This window comes from Mastigoproctus giganteus, chromosome 12, assembly GCF_048544385.1.
Source record: "Mastigoproctus giganteus isolate SK-2022 chromosome 12, ASM4854438v1, whole genome shotgun sequence".
Classification (NCBI taxonomy): Eukaryota; Metazoa; Arthropoda; class Arachnida; order Uropygi; family Thelyphonidae; genus Mastigoproctus; species Mastigoproctus giganteus.
This window is the reverse complement of record NC_143586.1, coordinates 147,389,412-147,415,310: the sequence shown is the minus strand read 5'-3', so window position 1 is coordinate 147,415,310 and position 25,899 is coordinate 147,389,412. Positions and strand designations below refer to the sequence as shown.

General features: G+C 36.8%; 1 protein-coding gene across 1 annotated transcript in view; it reads left to right on the top strand.

Annotated features, from left to right (window-relative positions):
• The first annotated feature begins 2,299 nt into the window (after nt 1-2,299).
• The window catches only part of LOC150077497 (NADH-cytochrome b5 reductase 3-like), a 63,287-nt gene continuing 39,687 nt past the window's right edge, over nt 2,300-25,899 (top strand). Inside the window, exons 1-4 of the mRNA XM_090386822.1 lie at nt 2,300-2,443; nt 10,684-10,824; nt 16,920-16,992; nt 21,083-21,189. Of these exons, the coding sequence (XP_090242948.1) occupies nt 2,426-2,443; nt 10,684-10,824; nt 16,920-16,992; nt 21,083-21,189 (339 nt within the window). The 5' untranslated portion in view covers nt 2,300-2,425. The remainder of the gene's footprint in view (nt 2,444-10,683; nt 10,825-16,919; nt 16,993-21,082; nt 21,190-25,899) is intronic.

Sequence of the window (25,899 nt, the reverse complement as noted above, 5' to 3'; positions counted from 1 at the left end):
GAACTGAGTAAGGAGGGATTCATTATGAAAAACTTGAATAAACCCTATCCCCAGGGGCTCACATCTGGTGAGTATGGGCTTGGCACACCCAGGGTCCTGAGCTGGATATCATCATTTCTCTCTCTCTCTCTCTCTCTCTCTCTCTCTCACAGGGTAATAGGGAAATTTTTTTTTTTTTTTTTTTGCCTGGTGCAGCATAAGCCTCAGGCTTCCTTGCACCATATGGCTAATAATAATAATAATGATAATAATAATAATAAGCTCTTCGCATGTTTCGAGTCTGAGGCTTTTGTTCATCAATAAAACACTGCAGAAAGAACCAAGCTAGCAGATTTGTTTGCCGAAATCCTCTCTCAGAATTGCATCACTTGTTGCTCTATTATTATTATTAGCTATATGGTGCAAGGAAGCCTGAGGCTTATGATGCACCAGCCAAAAAAAAAAAAAAAAATTTCTCGAGTTACCCTGAGAGAGAGAGAGAGAGAGAGAGAGAGAGAGAGAGAGAGAGAGAGAGTGGTAGAAAGGAATCACCAAGAAAGAGAAGAATGATGATATCCGGCTCAGGACCCTGGGTGTGCCAAGCCCATACTCATGGGCATTTAAATCGCTCGGAATTTTTTAAATCCTTACAAACATTAAGAAATTATACAAGCTGGTGAAAAACACACGAGCCAGGTACAGCATCATTACCATAATCTTAATTTATCAATTTATACCTTTCCGTCGCACTTAACCCAAATTAAACCCAAAATTAAACGTTCTTTTTCTTTTTTCCATCACTTAACCCATGACAACTCTTTAAACAACGCAACAGCTATAACACGACTTCAGCAAACGACTTACGATGTATAAATGATCTACGAGGTCTGTTCCGAAATATGCGGACTGAAAACACTGCTTCATTGCTATGGAAACCAGTGACGAGTTTGAGGTCTAGGAACGTTCCCCCACCTTTTCTTAGTTTGTGCAAGCGTATCACGTAGTATTCATTTTTGTGTTCGTTTAGCATTAGCATTAGTAGAGACATACGATGCAAGAAAGCAAGCTTATGCTGCATCAGCGAAAAAAAAAGACCCTCCCATTTCACCCCCTTCCTATTCATTCCAAATGCCTGTCCAGCTCAGCCTTAAATTTATTTAGGTTATTAGCTTCCACAAGAAAAGATGGAAGCCTGTTCCACCAATCAACTACTCGCTGGCTAAAGGCAAATTTCCGCACCTCTATTCTACAACTATCCTTCCTCAATTTGAAACTGTATTCCCTCAGGTTCTTAGTCTGAGCAAGAGGAAGAATCCCATCAGCATTCAGTTTGCTCAAGCCATTCAAGGCCTTATACATCTCAATCAGATCACCTCGCAGGTGCCTACTCTCCAGGCGCTGCAATTTGCAGAACTTAAGCCTTTCTTGGTAAGAGCACCCCTTTGTTCCCCTCACCAATCTTGTTGCCCTTCTTTGTACTCGTTCTATAACAAAGAAGTTTCGTAAATGGATGATCCATTTACATCAGCACTGACGGAATTATCCCATCGAGGTCCATCGAGACACTCTCATCAGCGCTGATTGGACTGTCTTATCGAGGTGCTCAGTCTCCAGACGCTGCAATTTGCAGAACTCAACCCTTTCTTTTTAAGAGCACCCCTTTGTTCCTCTCACCAATCTCGTTGCCCTTCTCTATATTCGTTCCAGCAGCTCCATATCCTTCCTAAAATGAGGCCTCCAGACCTGTACGCAGTACTCAAGATGTGGCCTGACTATTGCCTTATACAATGGAACAATCACCTCCTTATCCCTGCTATCAAAATTTTTGTATATCATGACAAAACCCCATGAGCTGTCCTGGCAGCTTGTCTACACTGCTGAGAAAACTTCATATTTGACTGCAGAATTTACAGATATATTGCGTCTTTATTTTCTTATGTTTTTTTTTTTTTTTTCGTTTTTAATTTTTTATTATATCTTTTCTGGACATAAAAGTTTGATTGGAAGACAAAACTGAAATTCATAGCAGAGACCGACTTTGGCCAGTTTCTAAAAATCCCTTGGGCATTCTAGTACTGTTTTTTTTATATATATATTTAATATGGGTAAACCACTGCTTGTATGCGATTTTACTTAACTTCCGGTGCTATAAAAAAAGCTAATCTATAGAATAAGTTCTTACTCCGTGGATCTGCTTCTTCCATTGAGAAAGCAAAACCATACAGAGAGACAGATCAACTGTGAGCTATTGCGTAAGTGAAGCATGTGATTATGTAGTGCTGACATCTATGTTCAACTCGATACATTTTGAATAGTGGAAGTTGGTCCAACGGGTGCATGGGAGGAGTGCAGCTTTATTGATAATAATTACTGTTTGAGGAAATTTATTTTCTGTTGTGCGGTTGTCGAGAACTTTGAAATTGGATAAAATTTTCATTTTTTTCTAATGGCTTCAGAATATTTGGTAATTTCTTTCTTTTATTTTCCCTCACAAAATTTGTATTTTTATATATATTTTCGTGATTTATATCAGTGTTTCGCAAAATAAACTAAGATAAGAAAAGATTATACTTATAAAGATAAGCTGGTATGCATTTTTCCAATGCGTTGGTATGTTAGTATCCGGAATAGGCTTGAGCCAAGAGTGTCTACAGTGAAGTGGTGACAGTATGCACCAAATTTAATGCAAAAAGTTTCAAGTGGATTTCTGTCGCTTCGTCAAGTTTTGAAACTTAGGAAAAGCCTATCTCAGGCAAATTGCCCTTGGATGAGGGACAGCACGCAGGCAGTCACGAATAATGAAAATTAGGGTTGATTTTATTTGTAATGGCATACGATGCAAGAAAGCAAGCTTATACAGCATCAGCAGGAAAAAAAAAAAAAAAAACCAAAAAAAACGACACTCCATTTCACCTATTCATACCCTCTAATAGTTTGTCTAGTTCTTCCTTGAATTTATATAAGCTGTAAACTTCCATGACAGATGCAAGTTTGTTCCAGCAATCAATCACTCTCTGGCTATTGGCAAACTTCTGCACATTTATTCTGCAACCTTCCTATCTCAATTTGAATTTGTGTCCTTCGTGTGGTCTGAGCAAGAGGATGAATCCCATCAGCAGCTTGCTCAAACCATTAAAATCCTTAAACATCTCAATCCAGTGGCGTATCCAGGTATCATCATAAGGGGGGCATGGCAACCAGGCTTTTGATTTTTTTTTTTAGAATGCCTCCTGCATTCTTTTTCTTTCATTTAAAATTTTTGGTTAATGAGGGGCATATGCCTCCTCTGCCCACCCCTGATACGTCCCTACCTCAATCAAATCACCTCACAGGTGTCTAATCTCCAGATGCTGCAGTTTTCAGAACTGAACCCTTTCTACATAGAAGCACCCCATTGTTCCCCTCACCAGTCTTGTTGCCCTTCTCTGTACTCGTTTCAGCATCTCTACATCGTTCCTAAAATGAGGCCTCCAGACCTGTATGCAGTACTCAAGGTGTGGCCTGACCATTGCCTTATACAGAGGGATAATCACCTCCTCATCTCTGCTAACAAAGTTCTTGTATATCATTGACAAGATCCCATGAGCTGTTCTGGGAGCCTGTCTGCACTGCTCTGAAAACTTCCTATCTGACTGCACAATTACCCCCAGGTGTTTTTTATTCTCCACTATCTTGAGTGTAGTATTACACGATTGGTACATTATTCTGGTAATATAGAAAATAACAATGGGTCCAACACTGAACCCATTGTTTGGTGGCCACTAATAACATTGGACCAAGGAGAGCAGTGTCCATTGATTACCACTTTCTGGCTTCCTGTTTATCACTGACAAAACTACATGAGCTGGCCTGGCAGCCTGTCTGCATTGCTCAGAGAACTTCAAATCTGACTGCATGATTACCCCAAGGTTGTTTTCATTCTCCAGTACCCTGAGTGTAGTACCATTAGTAATACCTCAGTAAGACTATGTAGGTGGTGGTTCACTTATGTTTTTATGGACTTGATGGTGGGACCTCTTAGGAGCATACTTTTACTATACTTTTTGTTCACAGCAAATTTATGAAGGGCTGCATCTAGTAGTTATGTTATTCCAACATTTGTATAGGCAAATAAAATTTCAGTGTTGTCCCAGGAGTTGGATTCTGGGACACAACTTCTGAGACCACAGTAACTGGAGAATACTTGTTAATAATTTATATTGGCCAGCAGGCATTTTGAGGTTTCTGCCTTATTATGGGTGCAGGTTGCAATGCAGGTTGTAGCTGAAATTTCCATTTGCACATTTCAACAGCCAGCATTCCTTAGTGTAAATCGCAGGACAGAGATGTGGTTGTCCAGATCTCTATAGAATGTGGTATTGCTGAGTAAACATGAGTTATGATTGTGCAACCAATGGTATAGCCCTGTACATGAATGAGTTGCTTTATCATCCACCATAGTCGGTATTACCATGGGCTTGAATAGGTAAAGATCGAAACATACTTGTTATAAAAATAAAATAAAATTATAGCTTTCTATTTTTTAAGAAGTAGAATCAATTTACTGACCTTTGAACAATGCAGAGGCCCTGTTGAATGATTGCAGACCACAGCCAAGTAACATTGCTGTAATTGGCAGTTAGAGTATAGAAATTACTTCAAATTGCTTTGAAAGGATGTTGCTTTTTTTAAAAATTCTCCTTCTAGTTTAATTTACTAATAAACAAATCTGTGGGTAAATCATCATTATGATCACTAATGCCATAAATTTGATGTTATTGTGTCTAGTAGCATTAGCCATGATTTGCACTGGGGGATGGGGGTCAAAATTAGCATTGGCTAAATAAATTTATTCAAATATCTTGCCTTCGCAAAACTAACAAAGGCAAATTTTCATGCATCCATTCTATAGCTTGTGTTGTGTGTATGTAAAGATACCATTAGTGTTTAGTTTACTCAACCTCTTTTAGAGCCTTAAAGTGACCATATATACAGGTTTTAGAGCATTTAGCCCTCTATTCCAACAGGCTAAGTAAAACATCACATTTTTATTGGTTTTGCTGTATTACATTGTAATACAGCAAAACTCAAATAATAAAAATCTTCATTGCTGCCCAGCAATGCAGAATAATATTTCAGACAGCATTTATTACTTTTTGATGGCACTTGTACTTTTTATTTGGATTTATAAAATCTTTATTACCTATAGGTATACAATAAAATATGGTTTTACTATGAATAACTTAAATAGAACTAAAGGAAATCTAACTAATGAATTTTGTCAGTTATTCTGTGCCACAGCTCAGTATCCATTAATCAATTGGCTGTTTTTTTAACTTTAGCGTGAGAGGTAGAAATAATTTAAAGGAGCCCTAAATTATCATTTATATCTCTAGAAAAGCAGTATAAATTCATCATTGATTTACTTCGAGTTCTGTTTTATTGAAAAAAAAATAAAACTAAAAGGTGAACATTAAGTATTCGATATTTGCGAAAGAAATTTTGTAATGCTCATGGCAGATGTTCTGATATTAACAATTGCAAATGCTAAACTTACTATAATCCAATAATTACAACTGTCCTCCAGATAGGCTAGTTCTCTTCAGTTAAGACGGGAGTTTTCACTATCAGAAAACAAAGTTGCAAAGTTTCTTTTTTTAAAATTTTTTGATTTTCAACTTTTTGGGTCTTGATTTTTAATTCAGAATTGGATATTTCATTTTAATGTGTCCACATAATAGTGAGGTGTTCTGGTTTCAGATACAGAAAAATCTGGCCACTTAAACAGCAACTTAGGTCTTTGCACAGATGCCTAGACTGCATTCCTTAGATCAGTTATATAGACAAATATAGTAGGCAAGTAAATCAGAATGTCTTATTATTGAGAAATGTAAATTTCTAGATATTGACCAACAAAGTTACCAACCTTTGGGTTGGTAGCTCACACAGTAGCATCTGAATTTATTGGATGACTATTTTCTACACCAGCATGTTAGAGGCAACAGCAGAAAGCAGTAATGTTGATCTGATTAAGTGATAGTGGCAGAGAAGAAAAATGTATTGTATTATAAATTATCAGGGGAATTAGATACCTATAATTAAGTATAAACTAGTGTACAATAAAATTAGTAACAGCTTTAAGCAGGCCAAAACAGATTACAAGAAGGCATTTGCTAAGACTGTGAAGAAATTTAGCAAAGAATTCTTTGCTTATGTTAACAGTATAAGGAAGAGGATGAACCACATTGGTCTTTGAATGCGAATTACATAACTTTTGATGAACCTGTTTGGGTTGCTACCATGAATCATTAGGAAAGGATGTTATGTGGTGATTTTCCAAAATTTTTCTCTGTAAATAACTACTGTTACACCACATGAATTTTTTAAAAGTTACGATACAGTTAGGTAACATTTTGGGAGCTTGGCTGAAACCATCATCAGACGCTTTCTGAATGACAATGTTCTTTTTGTTCAGTCCTGAATGAAGGACTGAAAATAAAATATAAATATCACCTGTTTCACCAGTGAATAAAATACATTGAAACAATGTGCTGGTTTTCCATCTCATGCTAAATATAGACTAAATACCATTGAAATTGGCAACAATAGCATCAGCTGGATTTTATTATATATTGGAAAATATCTAACATACTGGCAGTAAAACAGTGGTATTTTTCCATTTTCTGTCATTTTGGTATTTTTGATCAACTTTATCATATTCATTTTTCTCTGAAGTAATAATTGTGTTTTGTATGTAATGTTAAGAGTGAGATAAATTGCTAAGGGAGATTGGGAAAGCCATTTGTATTACTCTTTTTGCTTCTTGTGGGGACAAAAGCTTATAAGGGGACAAATATTTTTCTCTTTAGCAATAAAAAAAAAAGACTAATTTAAAACAAATTTAGTGCCTCCATTTTTGCCTATCAGGTAAAAGGATGCAAAATTGTCAAGAGGAAATTCGTAGAATTGAGTTTTATGAAATCTTGGTCTAGAAATATTTCTGAAATAGTATAATATTTATTATTTATACTATTTGATATTATTTTTGAAGGTATTTTGGGTTACCTTTCTAATTCTGTGCTGTTTAATAGATGTAGGAATTAATTAATTTAGTTGCTTTGTGTTTTATCATCAATTTACCCACAGAGAGAAAGAATATGATATACGGTATTAATTTCTTTATAGTTCTTTTTATTTCGTATTAAATCTTTTGTGGATAATATAATGTGTTAATTAGCTATTTTCTCCACATGAAAATGAGTAGTTATAACAAATGCTAAGTAATTAGTAGTTAAAGTCGCTTATCCCCATTGATTGTTATTGGTTTTTGGCAATCTTTTCATTTTTATTACTTTTTTTTTTTAGGTGTTTAACAGATGCACTTAAGAAATAATTTGTAACCATGGCTATCCATTTTACTGTAGAAAAGTAATCGTTGGTTGTTAAAAAAACATTTTTATGCATGGTTTAAAAATATGGTTGGAGAGTACCTAAACCATTTATGATTTGCAGATGACATTGTGATCATAAGCCATCATCCTGAAGAATTAGAGGAAAATCTTAATCAGTTATTCAGAAATAGTAAGGATTTCTGACTAAAGATGAATATGGCTGAAACAAAAGAAATGATGAACAAGTATGCCACAGAAAGGGATATAATCATTGAAGGACCAGAAATTGAAAATGTGGATTCATATACTTATCTTGGTAAAGTCGTTAGCTGTAATAATGATAAATGGCTGGAAGTGAAGAGAAGAATAAATTTGGATGGATAGCGTTCAGGAAATATAGTCACATACTGATCAGTAATATCCCAATTTGTCTGAAACGTAAAATAATGAACCAATATATACTCCCTACCATGACTTATGGAAGTGAAACTTGGGCACTTGCCAAAAGAATGGAAGAGAAGCTGAAAAATACACGGTGAAGAATGGAACGGTTTATATTAGGAATCACACTGTTGGATAAGAAAAGAAACTCGTGGATTAGGCAGCAAATTCGAGTAAAGGACATTCTTATCAAAACTAAAGAACTGTCTACATTGCTCAGAGAACTTCATATTCGGCAGCACAATTACCCCTAGTTCTTTTTCATTTTCCACTATCCTGATATAGCACCACACAGTTGGCACATTAATCAGTGATTACTGCTGTGCATATGCAACACCTTGCATTTTTCGAACTTAAACTGCCTTTTCTTAGCCCATCTGCCTAATTTTTTTTAGATTTTTTGCAATAACTTACCCTGATTACTGTTGTTAACCACTCTGCTAACCTTTGTATCATCTGCATAGTTAGATATTAAGCCTGATATACCTTCATCAGTATCATTAATAAATATATAAAACAACAAAGGCCCAGCATTGAACTGCAGACTCCACTAATAACATCAGTCCACAAAGAGCAGTGTCCATTAATAACCATTCTCTGTCTTCTCCTAATCTACTATTTGTTTATCCAAAACATTAATTTGCCTTAATACCACAGTGCTCCAGTTTGTTCAGCAGTCTTTTATGTGCAACAGTTTCAAAATCTTTCCTAAGATCAAAGTATATGATATTGAAATACTTTTTTTTCATCCAGTTCCTTGGTATAATAATATCTTGTCAGATTGATCAGACAAAATTGTCCCTTAACAAATCCATGCTGTGACTGCTGTTTAATTGCATTCCTGGCTAGATGATCTTGCATTACTTCTTTAACCAGACACTCCATTATTTTCCTTGCAATATTAAGAAAGTAAGAAAGAAATATAGAAAGTAATTAACTATAATTGGTCACATAATGTAGTTTATACTGTCTTTCATTGGCTTTCACTAATCTATACTTGTGACAAGACTGCTGTGATGGAAAATTTTGCTGTAGATCTCATCCAATTGTTTGGGTAACATGTCTGAGGTTAGCTTATGAAATTAGTACTCTTGCCATGAATTGCAAGAAACAAATTCAGAAGATTTTTGAAATGCATAACAAAGTAATTACACTTCAGTGTTGAAAACTCAGTTCTATGTTTTCTGATAGCAATAAAAGTGGCAATAAAGGGCTTGATATCACTTCCATTCCAGGATCAGTAGTTATAATGGGAGCAATAAGATACACTTTTCCAAGAATCACTACTTTTTCTAATACATTTTAATGTCAAACTCTATGTCGAAGTGAGAGTCCAGGAGCCTGGATTTACTGAAGGAGAAGGCTACGGATGTGGCTGCTTGTGAGATGCCTGTTTTATGCTTATATCCTATTTTCACTGACCAACTTTTCTTAATGAGAATTACATTCAATTAGTTTAGGAATAAGGAAATAAGTTAATAAAATTTTCATTTCAAATTTGAAGTTAAAAGAAGGCATGCATTCACCTGGTAGTGTAGTGTTTCATGAAACTATTAAGTGTTGTTGAAATTACAATTTCCTGTGCCTGCATTTCATTGCCAGTGGAGCTGACTGTGCTAAAATACTGGTGAGGGACTTGATGCATATCATAACTAAGTACAGTCCTCAGAAAATTTCCTTCTACTTGCCTATACACTAATGTTAGGAGTGTAGTAAATAAATTTGAAGAACTTAAAAAGTTTTGGGTAAATGCTGACATTATAGAAATTTCAGAAACATGATGCCACCCTTAATACTGGGGAAGCACAATTTTAATATGGTGATTTACAATGCATACAAAAGAGCAGACATGACTGGAGAGGAAGAGGAGTTATGCTTTTGGTTAATAACTTAGATTCTAAAACAGTACAACCAGTAGATAGAGTAATGTTGGTTATAGAGGCAATATAGAGGTTTATAGTAGTGTAATATTGACTTAGTCTGGTGTGACATAACCACTGGCATGGGCCCACAGAGATTTTTCTTGGGGAGGGGGGGAACACAAAATATAGTGGCACTGTGAAAAAAAAAAACTAAAAAGTATAGAAACGGCTAAGAGCAGGGCCACAAAGCTGCTATGCAGTGCTATATACAAAATTTTTAAAAGTTGCTATTTTGCAAAATTTGAAATAAAAAAAATATGCCACAATTCTGAAATGAAATTTAAATAATTTTTTTAATTTTTTTAAATAAAGTTTGAATAATTTTCTCACAAGAGGTCTGGCAATTTAAAAAAAAATTGCCAGACCTCTTGTGAGAAAAAATATTATATGAATTATATTAAAATTGCAAATTCCAGGGGACAAGTGCTCCCCCTCCTCCTTTCCCCTTACTGTGGGCACCCATGACCACTGGGAAAGGCCAAAGGACTTGACAAATAGATTGGGATAGACAGTAAATGGGAATGTCATCATGAGAGATTTTAACTTTATAGATATTGATAGCAGCATTTTTTCATTTGCTAGATGACTGCTTTTCCTGTTATTAAACTTATACTTTTGTGGGTTGTAGAGGCCCTGTGGAACTAGCATATTAAAAATCTGAAATTGATTTTTAAATGAAGTCCATTAGTTACTCTGTATATGGAGAGTGACACAACTTAATATAGTAACGGCAACATGTGTTGCCCTCAATGTGTAGTTTGCAAATCATTTATTTAATACAGTAGTAAAACTAATTAGTATCACTTTGTCAGTTGTAGTCTCTAATGCCTTGCAGTACAGAGGCATCTTTTTTTCTCAGTTACGGAGTTGAGATTAATAAAATAACCTGAATTGCATTTTGTTATTCTTTAGCAATATATAATTATAAAATGTTTTTGATACTAATGAAATATTATGATTTATCTTAACAGACTTTTCCTGTATTAGTGGGGATTAGTGTAGTGATTGTAACAGCAGCTATAATCAGGCTAGTACTAAATTTGAAAAGCAAACCTCCTAAGCTTTTAGAGAATCCAGATGTAAAATATAGTGTATCCCTTATAGAAAGAGAGGTAAGCTATATTTTAATTATTATTGTTATATGACAACTTGTGTATATTACACTGTTTATGAACTACTGTAATATTATTAGGATCTTTAGCACTGAAATGGTATTTTTAGAGCACAGTCATAAAAAAGTGTGGATATTTTTTGAAAATATTATATAAAAACTGTGCTTCATTCAGTGTTGCATTGGCAAATCCATGTAAGATCACAATAACTTTATAGTAGCTTTCCAAAGCAATGTGTTATTCAGTGTCAGTCCTGCAGTATGTAGAATGTAATTCCAGAAAGTACTAGAAGAAATGGTGGTTGATACATATTGTGATAACAAATTTACATGGCTATTATATGAAAATTTTACATTAAAAAAACAGTGCTTTCTTAACCCAGCAGGATGGTTCCATCAATTGTAAAAAAGTGATGTGGGGTCTGACAGACTAATTTTATTCCCTATTTCAGAAAAAAGTTTTTAGTTTTCTGAATTCTGCTTGAATATGCCAGTGTGTGACCTTTATTAGTGAATTAAAATAATTAAATGTAGTTTGTAATGAAAAATTCAAAGAAGTTGTATTTTTTATAGTTTATTGAAAATAAGGTATAAAAAATACAACATTTTTGTATTTTTTAAAATGTTTTTAAAAAATGTTAAAATTCTAGTTGGCATTATTAATTTTGCTAAAAATCATTGTAAACATAAAACTGTTACTTCCATTTTCAAGTTTACACACACACACACACACACACACACACACACACACACACACACACACACACACACACACACACACACACACACTGAGTTGGCTTTGCATTAGCAACACCTATGTAATGCTTCATAGGGCCACCTTTTGCCTGTAATACATTGCACAGTATGTTCAATAATACCTACTGAATCGTTTTCCAGTAGGTCCCAAACACATATTCAAGAGAAGTCATTGTCATGTTCTTGAAACTAGTTAGCAACCTTCTGGGCCTTATGGCATGGTGCATTATCTTGTTAGATGCTGGAGTTGTTTGGATACACCGGGATCATGAATGGGTGTACTTGGCCATTGACAATAGAAAGGTAGGTGTTCCCATTGAGCCTTCGATTAATGGTGATTAGAGGTCGTAGGGCGTGCCATGAAAACAATCCCAAATGATAACACCACCACTACCAGCCTGTCGAATACCAACAGTGCATCCCGATGCCATGGCTCCATTTTGCATTTTGAGAAATGCAAATATGCCCATCAGCATGCTAGAGTTAGAAACAGGATTCATCATACCAGGTAACAGATTTCCACATGTCAGTGGTCCAGTGTTGGTGCAGATGTGCCCATGAAAGGTGCAGTTTCTTGTGTCTTGCAGTGAGCAGTGGTACCTAATGGCTGTTGACTGCCATAACTTATATGAACTACGAGGGGGTTTCCGAAAAGTAAGATAACGCATTTTTCCTCTCTATGATGTTTAATAATATGAAGTTGAAATTACAGACCAACAAATAAGTGAACATGCACTACTTCTCCACAAAGTCTCCAGTGTTATTGATGCACTTGTCCCAATGATGGATCAGTTTATCAATACTAGTACTGAAGAAGTCCATGCCCACAAGTAACCAACATTGCACTGCCTGATGAACTTCCTCATCCGTGGTGAAATACTTTCCCGAAAGGTGTTTTTTCAGAGGCCTGAACAAATGGAAGTCTGAAGGCACTAAGTCTGGGCTGTAGGGGAATGTGACAGAGTTTCCCAATGACTATGGCGCAACCACTGATGAGTGCTGTGGGCAGTGTGTGGAGTTGGATTGTTGTGCAACAAAATCACACTGCTTGTCTGCTTGTCAGGAGTCCTGGTCGTTTGTGTTGAATGTTGGCTTTCAGTTTTTCTAACGTTGCACAGTAAAGTTGTCCATTGATTGTTCTTCCCTTCGGCAAGAAATCCACCAACAAGACCGCCTTGGTGATTCCAGAACACTGTGGCCATGATGTTGATCTTCAATGTCAACGTGGCCCGCTTTAAATTCATTGCACCAAAAACACACCTGCTTCTTTGTCATCACCTTTTCGCTATACACAGCAACCAGTTCATGGCGAATGTCACTTGGTGAAGACCCTTTTGCTTGCAAAAAGCGAATAAACTTCACAAACACCTATTTTGGACCATACTCGCATGGTAGCTGCCATATTGCAACTGGAACCTACTGTGAGACGACAGTACTGCAACACTGCACTGGCAGTCTTTTTGAACTTATTAATGGGTCTATCTGTCCACCGCGTTTCGTCTCATTCCCTTTCACCATTATTAAGAAAATAAATATGTTACCTTACTTTTTGGAAACCCCTCATAATTTCTGGTGCATAGTCCATGAGGATGTTGGTCTTGCCATTCTTATTGTACTGGGTGGTTAGCTGGGCCGCTGTGCTGTGTCGAATGCTGTGTTACAAGGTGAGACATATGATGCTTACCACAGGTGTTGACCACACGTGACTTTTGGTTGGTTGTTTGACTGCTGATGAGCCAGCCATAGTAGACTTGTTAATCTTGAACTAGCAATTAACATGCACTTAGTTCACTGAGAATATGCCACTGCCATTGCCAGGTTAAGTGTTGTTGAATCTGCTGTTATAAGTTTTATGTGACCACAGTGTGCCGGGGGCAAAAGTTTAATTAGTACTCATACTTTACACTGCAGCAGCTGTCATTTTTTATGGGTGCAAAAGGTGATATTGTTGCACACATTGATACTAATGCTATTAAGAGTAGGAGATCTGAAGAATTATTTAAAAATACACCTACAACTGGTAGTTGTAGCTGGCTATTGTCAGGGAAATGGTGAACATGGTATGTAAAAAGGATAGGTGGAACAGGACCAGGATATATCTACAGGGGCAAAGGTTGATGATGTTGTAAAGCAGATATCATCTTTTAAGGGGACAAAAGGTGACATTGTTGTACATGTTGGCACTAATGATATTAAGAGTAGGAGACTAGTGGAATTACTTAACAAGTACAGGTCACTGTTGAAAAAAAGCCATGAATTAAGGTTCAATTTGAAAGTGTCTGCAATTCTGCCCAGACAGGATAGGAGGGAGTATATGATGAGAGCCTTGCCGATCAATATGGCCCTGGAAAGATTGTGCAAGGCTCAAGGGGTAGAATTTTTTTCAGCTTGGTCTGTACTTGTTAACAGGACAGACGACTTCTACAGGGATGAGATACACTTAAATAGAAAGGGTGCAAGAATATTTGCTGATGCTATCATTAGCATTAGTAGAGGCATATGATGCAAGAAATCAAGCTTATGCAGCATCAGCCAAAAAAAAAAAAAAAAAACACTTCACCCCTCCGTTCGTTCGAAATACCTGTCCAGCTGAGCCTTAAATTTATTTAGGCTATCATCTTCCACAACAAGGGATGGAAGTCTGTTCCACCAACCAACTACCCGCTGGCTAAAGGCAAATTTCCGCACATCTATCCTACACGTGTCATCTCCCTATAAATTTCCAAGATTCTCTGACCTTATCACAAATCCTAGGCGATAACTCCAACATTGAAAATATATTCACTTATTTAAAATTAATAGGATATTTTGACCAGATATAAATCATATTTAAGAAATATAAACTTCCTTGTCACATAAACATTAATAGATAGGCGCAATATGGCCAAAGTTGCATTTGCGCCAAAAAAACCCAACAACAACCAACCAACCCTACACGTGTCTTTCCTCAATCTGAATTTGTGCCCTCTCAGGTGATTATTCTGAGCAAGAGGAACAATCCTATCGGCATTGAGCATGCTCAAACCATTCAAGGCTTTATACACCTCTATCAGATCACCTTGCCGGTGCCTAGTCTCCAGACACTGTAATTTGCAAAACTTAAGCCTTTCTTCGTAAAAGCAACCCTTTGTTCCATTCACTAATCTTGTTGCCCTTCTCTGTACTCGTTCCAGCAGCTCTACATCCTTCTTGAAATGAGGCCTCCAGACCTGTATACAGTACTCAAGGTGTGGGAACAAGAAGGGAATAATCACCTCCTTATCCCTGCTAGAAAAATTCCTGTATATCATGCTCAATGCGGATGGGATTCTTCCTCTTGCTCAGAATAATCGCCTGAGAGGGCATAAATTCAAATCGAGGAAAGACGGTTGTAGGATAGATGTGCAGAAGTTTGCCTTTAGCCAGTGGGTGGTTGATTAGTGGAACAAACTTCCATCTGTCGTAGAAGTTGATAGCCTAAATAGATTCAAGGCAGAACTTGACAAACATTTGGAGCGAAATGAGAAGTGTTTTTTTTTGGCTGATACTTTATAAGTTTGCTTTCTTGCATCATGTGCCTATGCTAATCCTTATTTCATCCTTGAAAAGTTTGTTGTTTTTTACAAAAATTTATAAATCGGTATAATGCAACTGACATGGTAGTTGATTCCCCTCTCAGAGTAAAATGTTTAATTTTGCAAGTTTCCTGTGTGCAATTAGCATTTCATTGATGTATTATTTTATTGCAAGCGATAATTGAACTGAGACTGGTGAAGCTGAACATCTACACTAATTACTCTTGTATAACTACTGTTTTAATCATTTTTAAATGATTAGAAATTTAAATGCATAATTGAAGGAATATCCTGCAGAAGAGAATACTTAACTCAGTAGACTTCACTTTGGAAACCATTGTAGTATCTGGTTCTGCTCTCTGAGGTATAGAGTCTGCTTCTGCTAGTGTCTGCTGTGAAATTCATATTTTGCTGTAAACTGCATTTTTTGTCCATCTTGGGGACATTATCACAATTTCATTGTGTCTGAAACTGCAGTATATTGAGGTTTTGCTGTATACTTTATATTTTCAGGAAATGTTGCAATAATTGGGTGTGTTCCAGTTTTCCAATAAATTTATATTTCCTTTAATTCTTAGTCAAGTTTGTTATTTTTCAATTATGTGCTTATGTTATTTATTTAATTAATTTTCAGTTTCAGACCTGAATTTTTAACAATATGCACTTAAAATCCAATTAAAAACAGGTACAATTAAAAAAAAATTTATCTTTCACAAGTAATTCAGTCCAACATAGATTTGTAGCATAGGTTTTAAGAAACTGAACTTACCTCCTGACTGCTTAGTTAAAGTGTAAAAAGTGAGAATGAATTACATGGAAAAAATATTAAAAAACAAAAATTTTAATTTTAAATGATTAAGAACTGTGAATCGCCATAGAAAGTATATTTTCTTCAGTGGTTTGTCACTAAAACTTAAAACCATAATAAAATAAAAAAGCACAAAGGAACCAAGAATCCTAATGTTTCGCTTTTGTGTGAATGTCATCAGATTGTTCAATATGTGTATGAAGAGAAAGCTGTATTAAGAGTTTTCTTAGTTTTCATGATGCATGTTGCTTAGACTACTTATACATTTAAAATTTTCAGCTGCCAAGATCTGACATGAAATGAAAATCTGGGACTATAGATTGAATGTGACATTGATAGTCAAAACACAAATATGGATAGATTAGTAAATTTCTTAAACAATAAATTAAAGCAAGTGCTATTTTTTTATTTAAAACAAGGACAAATGTTATTTTAGAGAATACAAAAGACAACTATATCCACTAATAATTGGCTTCTCTCTCTCTCTCTGCTGTATTACTACTGTAGTCATTCCATGTAGATCCTAGCTACAGTATGCATTCAGCAGAACTCTATATAAGCTTATATAGCACTCTATATGCTATATAAGCTTGCTTTCTTGCATCATATGCCTTTGCTAATGCTAATGCTCTCTTAAAATATTGACAGCAATTTAAATTTTCTCTGCTAGAAAGGATGAGAGGGCCAAAAATGTTGAAACTGATCTTTTTAGTTTAAGATGTTGTATAGGCCATTGCCAGTTTCATCAGAAATGATGGAATGTTCCTCAGCATTATTTAAATGCTATCAAGGTACTTAACCTTTTTTACATGACACTATTGATGGTACATGTAGCATTTTCAATTCAGAAAATGAATTTCAACATTTTTGGCACAACATCTTTTCTGCCTGATCCTTTCAGTTAATTTTACAAATTTTAACATAATCACATTAGTTCTTAACTTACATTACAGCTATAAATGTTTTGAATTCATATAGATTATCAGTCACGACGCTAGGAGATTCCGTTTTTCGCTTCCAACTCCTGCTCATATATTAGGCTTGCCAGTCGGTAAGGTGCTTTTATATTTGTTAAAATGTTATGTTTAATAGTCTTTAAATTATTTCAGGAAATATTAACCTTTGAAATTACAGCAAACTCCCATTAAAGCACCTTTGAGAGAACTCTTTCCAGATATTGACTGGAACTTGTGGGTTGCAACACTAGCACAGTGTTGGATCCAAGTGGGGATGACTGGGGGTGAGTTTCAACCCAGGTAGAATAAAATCCTCCCCCATTGAAAAATAGTAATTTTTATTTTATAAAACACGAATTCAATAAATTTATGTCAAATAAACACAACACGAAAAATCACATCAACTAAGTGTGGTACTTGTTAATTGGTATATGGCGAAAATAAATCACTAAAATCAAAAGACGTGAAATTTTCAAAATAATTAAATGGGCAATATTTCTGGCTGCACAAAGTATAACTAAAAGCTACTATTTCAAGTGTCTGCATTTTCGTTTTATGGTTAAGTTCCCTTTATTTTCTCACAAACCATCTCTTGATAGTGTTTCATGTAAATGGTCTACTTGCAAATAATTCTTTGTTTGTATATCGCAAACAAGATCACAGGCCGTGAATAGGTTCACCTGAATTGGTTTCTGACAGATGCTATTGTAATTATAAAATGTCCTGCTGCTTTCAGGGGAAGGCTAAATGTCTGGGCAGGGAGAAAATGTCTACTGCAGCCAATAATTCAATCGTCGGTAGTTTCACTTTATGGTTTTCAATTCCCTTTATTTGTTTTTTTCAATACTTGTGGCTAATTCTTCCTTTGTATACTGCAAACAAGATGGTTTGATCGCAGCCTATAAACAATACATTTTATAACCTTTTTATTATATAGGATTGTTAAAATTAAAGTATCCCTATGTAGAGGGCTCTGGAGTGAGTTATAAGTGAGTTACAAGTACATTCTTCTTGTACTGAAGAGAAATTTGGACAACAGGTACAATAAAGAATGCACTCGCCATTTATTGGAAAAAAAAATTAGTTACAAAATTTGTCACTGTATGGTGCATAACTGATACGATTTTGCATAATCACAATAACTTACATTATTTGCATAATCGTAAGTTATTGCCACAGTGCCACTACTCAGCTCTACTGTACTGTATAAAAGCAAAGCAGTCACTTCAAAATCATACAGTAGAATAGATGTTTGCTTGCACTACAGCAGCAGTGCCAACAATGTTGCAGGAAAAGGCGCTATTAGCGAAGCTGTACAATGAGAACAGCAACAATGCAGCTGCGGCTATCAGAGAATTTCAGCATCAGAAGCACCTAAGGCCCATGTGGACCTATGACTGTGCTGTCCGTGAAATGATTGCGAAATTTGAAGCAATAGGACGTCTTGGTGTTCAACCAGGCAGAGGTCGAAAACGAGTGGATTCTTCTCGTGTTGAAGATGTGGCTATGGCTGTCGTGGATTTATCAAGTCAATCTCCATGTGGTAGTGCAAGTGTGCCAGCCGTTTCTCGTGAAGTGGACATGGCGTATTCCACTGTAAGGCGACTAGTAATGAGTAAGATGTTGCGATACCATCCTTACAAGATGTACATGCTACAGCAGCTAAAGCGTGGTGATGCAGATATTCATTTCACATACCCACCAGTTTCTGGTGCAAATGACAGTGGATATCACTTGGCCATGGAACATCCTTTGGAGTGATGAAGTCCACTTCTGCTTAAATGGACAAGTGAATATGCACAACTGTCACATTTGGGAAACAGAAAACCCTCGAGTTATCCATGAGGTCCTGTTGCATTCTCCAAAAGTGACAGTATGGTGTGGATTTATGGCCACATTCATGATTGGGCCATATTTTTTTGTACAGGTAACACCAATTAGTCCCCGCACCTGTTCCATCACTGGACAGCGATATTATGAAATGTTGATTCTTCTTGCCTCAGCTCGTCTGTAAAGTCAGCCAAAAAAAAAAACCCTTCTCCTTTCACCCATCCACTCGCTCCAAATGTTTGTCTAGTTCTGCCATGAATCTATTTAAGCTATCAACTTCTACAACAAAAGATGGAAGTTTTTTCCAGCAATCAACCACCTACTGGCTAAAGGCATGCCGACCGGGCTAGCCGAGTGGGTAAAGTACCTGCCCGGCAACCCAAAGGTTGTGGGTTCGATTCCCGCCTCGGGCTTGGATCAAAGTACTGCAAAAACCTTGGGAGGTGCAATATGGCCACAGAAGCCGATGCGCCAACAACTACCAAATCAAAAAAAAAAAAAAAAACTGGCTAAAGGCAAACTTCCACACATCTATTCTACAACTGCCTTTCCTCAATTTGAATTTATGCCCTTTCAGGCGATTATTCTGAACAAGAGGAAGAATCCCATCAGCATTGATCATGCTCAAACCATTCAAGGCTTTATACACCTCATTCAGATCACCTTGCAGGTGCCTAGTCTCCAGACACTGTAATTTTCAAAACTTAAGCCTTTCTTCATAAGAGCAACCCTTTGTTCCATTCACTAATCTTGTTGCCCTTCTTTGTACTCGTTCCAGTAGCTCTACATCCTTCTTAAAATGAGGCCTCCAGACCTGTATATAGTACTTAAGGTGTGACCTGACCATTGCCTTATACAAAGGGATAATCACCTCCATATCCCTGCTAGAAAAATTCCTGCATATCATTCATAAGACACCATGAGCTACTCTTGCAGACCATCTGCACTGCTCAGAAAACTTCATATCTGCCTGCACAATTACCCCCAGGTCCTTTTCATTCTCTACCACTGTCAGCATAGTACCACAGAGTTGATACATTACTCTGGGGTTACTGCTTCCTATACGCAGTACTTTTCATTTGTCAATGTTAAACTTCAGTTGCCACCTCTCAGCAGCGTACTGTCATTAGTGCCATTAACAACCCTGCCAACCTTCGTATCATCTGAAAACTTGACATTAAGTTTGATGTACCATCATTAGTATCATTAATAAATACAGATAACAACAATGGACCCAACATTGAACACTGGGGGACTCCACTAATAACTAGTGTTATTACTGCTCTCCACTAATAACTAATGTTATTAGTGGAGTGCAGTGTCCATTGATTACCATTCTGTCTTCTCCCACTCAACCATCCCTTTATCCATAGCAGCAATTTGCCTCCAGTGCCACACTGCTCCAATTTATGCAGCAGTTTTCCATGTGCAACAGTATCAAAAGCCTTTCTAAGAGCCAAATATATGATATCAAAATTATTCTTTGTATCCAGTTCCTTTGTGACCACATCATAGTATCCAATCAAATTTGTCAGACAAGGCTTCCCCTTAACAAACCCTTCCTCTTAACATACTCATCAGAGTCATTAAGCTTATAACACACTCTTACTCTCAATTTTGCTTTCCCAGTGCTTATGTCACACCAAAGTGATTCGACACAACTGTCCAGCCATGTCGACTGGCTGTACTTCCTTGGATTTTGTGTTTCTTAACTAGCAGCATAACCCCCTCCTCTCTTCCTAACCTGTCTATCCCTCCTGTGTACATTGTACTCCCCAAATTCCAGTTCTGCATTACTTATATCTGTGTGACACCACGTCTCTGATATCCCAACAATATCCGCCTTTGATGTTTTGACCAACACCTCAAATTCATCAAATTTATTTACCAAACTCCTAGCATTGGTGTACATGGAAGTATACATGGACATGTTCCTATTCTTAGCTACCTTACCAACATTATAGAGAATTCCAGAAGTCATGAGTATAAAATAAAATTACAGGGGAAGAGCTTTAGACTAGATTGTAGGAAGTTTTCTTTTAGCCAGCAAGTCATTGATCACTAGAACAGGTTGCTCTTCGTGGGTAGTTGACGCTGACAGTTTGAATAAATTCAAAGGTCAACGGGATAGTTACTTATATGAGGAGGGAAGTAAATAATCTGTATTTTCTTATCTACTCCTTTTTTTTTTTTTTTTTTTGACCAATGCAGCAAAAACCTCTAGATTCCTTGCATTGTTTGGCTACTATCATAAAATAGCTTGCTCTTATAATTCTTATTTTTCAAAATATATTCTGTTGTTGATGATGAGAAAATAAAGTAGAATTTTTTACTTATTTCCTTGCTTGTTTTTAGGCCAACATATCTATTTAAGTGCAAGAATTGATAACAGTTTAGTTATAAGACCATATACACCAGTTTCCAGCGATGATGATAAGGGGTATATAGATCTGGTTATTAAGGTAAGCTGTTTTCAAATATAATTATTGCATTGCATGTTACTATGATTATGATATACTGATGTCAAAAAATGTAGTTACAGCCCAGAGTTAAAATATAATGAACACTCTTTTTATCCATCTATGATTATTCTACTATCATTATGATAGCTATTCTCTAATTAATATAATCAAATTATGGTTATCAGAATGATACTGTTTCAATATTTTAATCAGTTTTGGCTCTCACTGGATGGGCTGGATAGAGAATCGTGACAGTTCTTTGTTCCTTTAGATAATTTTGTGCTCTCTCAACCTTTCAACAGTACTGACTTCGGCGAAGGTAAAGAAAGCCAACACGAGAACGACGAAAAACGTCGGATAACTTACACAGAAAATTAGTTTCCCAATACGGCACTCTAGCACTGCTCGCTCAGTAAACAGATAGTAGGAGTTATTGGTCTGGAGCAAAGTCGAGAACGATATATATTGATTGACAGGTAGGCGTGGCAAACAGTGTGCTGATTGGTGTGTGAACATAACACATGATAACATCGGTTTAGTATCACTCAGAAGCACTAATGGTAACTTGTCCTAATTGCAGATGCCCTAATGAATGCTTTCCATAATGGTGAAAAAAGAGGTCAGGTTACCTCCACTTGAATCTCATGTGAGCTTGAACCCCTCCCGAAGTGGAGGGGATAATCAAACCTTTTTTCTTTAAAATCACAGTCATATTTAGAAATACATTCATAAAAAAATAATTTTTTTATGACTGTATTTTTATTTTTTTGTTCAATAATATGCCCTATTGGTGAAAAAAGGTCAGGTTACCTCCACTTGAATCCCGTGGGAGCTTGAAACCCTCTCAAAATGGAGGTGCGTAATCAATCTTTAGAATCATGGGTGGACTAGCGCATAAATAGTTTATTAACAAAATATTAATTTTTTATTGCCATACTTTTATTTTTAAAGAAACTCTTGCTGATACACACATATCAGAATGTCAATCAACACCTCAATAGCTATTCACTATATATATATATATATATATATAAAGAATCTTCCTTTCTTTCTTTTCCTATTATTTCATAATCTACCATTTAAGGTCAGGTTACGAAGTATAACGAAAAATAAAGAAACCTTTTCCTTTCTTCGTAACCAAACCTAAATCAACAATATAGTAAAAACACTCATGAATTCCAAAAATCTGCTTTTAATAATGAGAAAAAATCATAATGAAGAACATAAAAATGAACGGAACGAAACTCTTATTAATTTAGTTTTCATCAAAAATTCAACCAACATTTTATTTTCCTTTCAAATTTCTTCCATCTTTAAAAGATTCATCACTGCTGTTACCTGTTTACCGTTCATCACAAAACTATTATGCACCATTCTTTACTCATAAATGCACATTATAATGCCAACTTATGACTACACAGTAGCTTGTTGTCTGTTGTGCCCACCACCAATCATTTCATAGTTTGCCATGCCTACCTGTCAATCACTATATCTTTCTTGATTTCGGCTCCAGACCGATAACACCTACCACCTGTTTACCGAGCAAGCAGCGCTAGAGTCTGGGGCGCCTCCGTAGCCAGGTGGGCAGGAGTGGCAGTGCGTAGCACACGCTTTTTGATTAGACCGGGGTTCGAGCCCGTGACCACCAAATAAGGAAGATGCGGAAAGGTCAGGGAATGACCACCGCATATCCCCGGAGCAATATGGCCTTAGTTGCTAATGCTCCTAAAAACCAAATAACAACAACAAACAGCTAGAGTCCGGTGTCGGGAAACTAATTTTCCACGTAAGTTATCCAACGTTTCTCCTCGTTCTTGTGTTGGCTTTCTTTACCTTCGCCCTGACTTCCTGTAAACTTCTTGTAACAATTCTTAACTTTTGGTGGTGTTTCCCTCAATTTAACCAGAGATTTCAGATTCATTCGTTGTTCCATAAATTTTTCAGACATGTTCATGTTTTTAAAGCAGAAATCAATTTGATTTAATTTAATATTTTCTGATACAATAAACAACTTAAGCCACTATAACAATAAAGAAACACAGTGTAATATCAGTTAGCAAATTTGTCATTGGTCACAATGGCAGTAACTTAACAATGCTAGAAAGCACCATTCGTGGAACTTTCTAGGAATGGCTGTGGGAACTGAACTGGCTTCTTGTACTTTCTGCTTTTCTTATTTGGTTTTTTTTATTTCTTGAGTCTAATCATCAATTAAAGATTTCCTGGATACACAGATCTACTAACTTGTTCCAATTTTTAGTTATTTTGATCTGATTTATTCAGAAATTGTTGGAGATCTTGCAAGCTACTCTTTAAGAGCACAATAATTGTAATAAATGAGTAATAAATTATACAGTTTTCTATTTCCCATGCTGAACTTTGTTCCACATACCAATCTTGTTGCTTTTCTTTGTACTTGTTCCAGCAGCTCCACATACTTTAGCATTAGCATTAGCATTAGTAGAGGCATTTGATGCAAGAAAGCAAGCTTATGCAGCATCAGCCAAAAAAAAAAAAAAAAAAACCCACTTCCACTTCACCCCTCTGTTCGTTCAAAATACCTGTCCAGCTGAGCCTTAAACTTATTTAGGCTATCAACTTCCACGACAAGGGATGGAAGTCTGTTCCACCCACCAACCACCCGCTGGCTAAAGGCAAATTTCCGCACATCTATCCTACATCTGTCTTTCCTCAATTTGAATTTATGCCCTCTCAGGTGATTTTTCTGAGCTAGAGGAAGAATCCCATCAGCATTGAGCATGCTCAAACCATTCAAGGCTTTGTACACCTCTATCAGATCACCCCGCTGGTACCTAGTTTCCAGACACTGTAATTTGCAAAACTTAAGCCTTTCTTCGTAAGAGAACCCCTTTGTCCCATTCACCAATCTAGTTGCCCTTCTCTGTACTCGTTCCAGCAGCTCTACATCCTTCCTGAAATGAGGCCTCCAGGCCTGTATACAGTACTCTAGGTGTGGCCTGACCATTGCCTTATACAAGGGAATAATCACCTCCTTATCCCTGCTAGAAAAATTCCTATATATCATTGACAATACACCATGAGCTACTCTTGCAGCTCGTCTGCACTGCTCAGAGAACTTCATATCTGCCTGCACCACCACCCCCAGGTCCCTTTCATTCTCTACCACTGTCAGTGTAGTACCACAGAGTTGATATGTTGCTCTGGGGTTGCTGTTTCCCATATGTAGTACTTTACATTTGTCAATGTTAAACTTCATTTGCCACCTCGAAGCCCATCTGCTCAACCTTTCCAAATCCTGTTGCAGCAGCATAGTGTCAGTAGTGTCCTTGACAACCCTGCCAACCTTCGTATCGTCTGCAAACTTGGACATTAAGCCTGATATACCATCATCAATATCATTTATAAATACAGAAAACAATAAAGGCCCCAATACTGAACCCTGAGGGACTCCACTAATAACATTAGTCCACGATGAGCAGTGTCCATTGATTACCACTCTCTGTCTTCTCCCCCTCAACCACCCCTTTATCCATAGCAGCAACTTGCCTCCAATGCCACACTGCTCCAATTTGTGCAGCAGTCTTCCATGTGCAACAGTATCAAAAGCCTTTCTAAGATCCAAGTATATAATATCAAAGTTATTCCCTGCATCCAGTTCTTTTGTGACTGCATCATAGTATCCAATCAAATTGGTCAGGCAAGACTTCCCCTTAACAAAACCATGCTGTGTCCTAGCTATAACTGAAGTCTTGTCTAGATGATCCTGCAGTGCTTCTTTCACCAGTGCCTCCATTAATTTTCCGGGAACAGAAGTTAAACTCACAGGTCTATAATTACTTGTGTCAGCCTTTGATCCCCCTTTGTGAATTGGGGTCACATTTGCACATCTCCAGTCAATGGGTACCTCCCCTGAGTCCAAGGAAGCTCTCATAATTATGGCTAAGGGTTTGCTTACCTCCTTTGCTGCCTCCTTTAATATAACTGGATAGATCCCATCCACCCCAGGTGCCTTTCTTGTGTTTATCTTCAACATTTTCTCCTCCACTTTGCTCTCAGTTATTACAAGATTCTCTAGCTTACTGCTAGAGTTGAATACACCTCTGGCATTCCCCTCGCTGAATAACTCCTCATGTGTGAATGTCGATGCAAAATATTCATTTAGTTTGTTAGCTACCCGAGCAGGGTCATCAACAGTTGACCCATCGATCTCAAGTGGACCAATCTGATTCATCCCCTTCCTTCTAGAGTTTACATAAGTAAAGAACTCTTTGCTGTTTTTCTTCGCATCCCTTGCCAAGGATCTCTCGTAATCTGCCTTCGCCTGCCTAACCTCCTTTGTAACTTGGTTACAGATCAACTTGTATCTATCATAGGCTTCCATGTCACCCATTAATTTATATGTATCCCATGCATTTTTCTTCTCTGCCACATGTCTCATTAGTTCATCTGACAACCATTTAGGCCTAAACCTTGAACAATATTTCTTAGTTGGTATGTAAAGCCTAGTAGCTTCCACAATAAGTTCTTTGAATGCTTCCCATTTTGAATTTGCTGTTGGCAATATCATCAGTTGATCCCACTGTATAGAATTTAAATACTGTCTCAGTCCATTGTAGTCGCCTTTACGAAAGCAATACCCCTTCCCTTTACCCCTAATGGTAGTTACCTCTTTGAGTAACTCCCACTTCAGCACACTGTGATCACTGCCACCAAGTGGTTCATTTATCT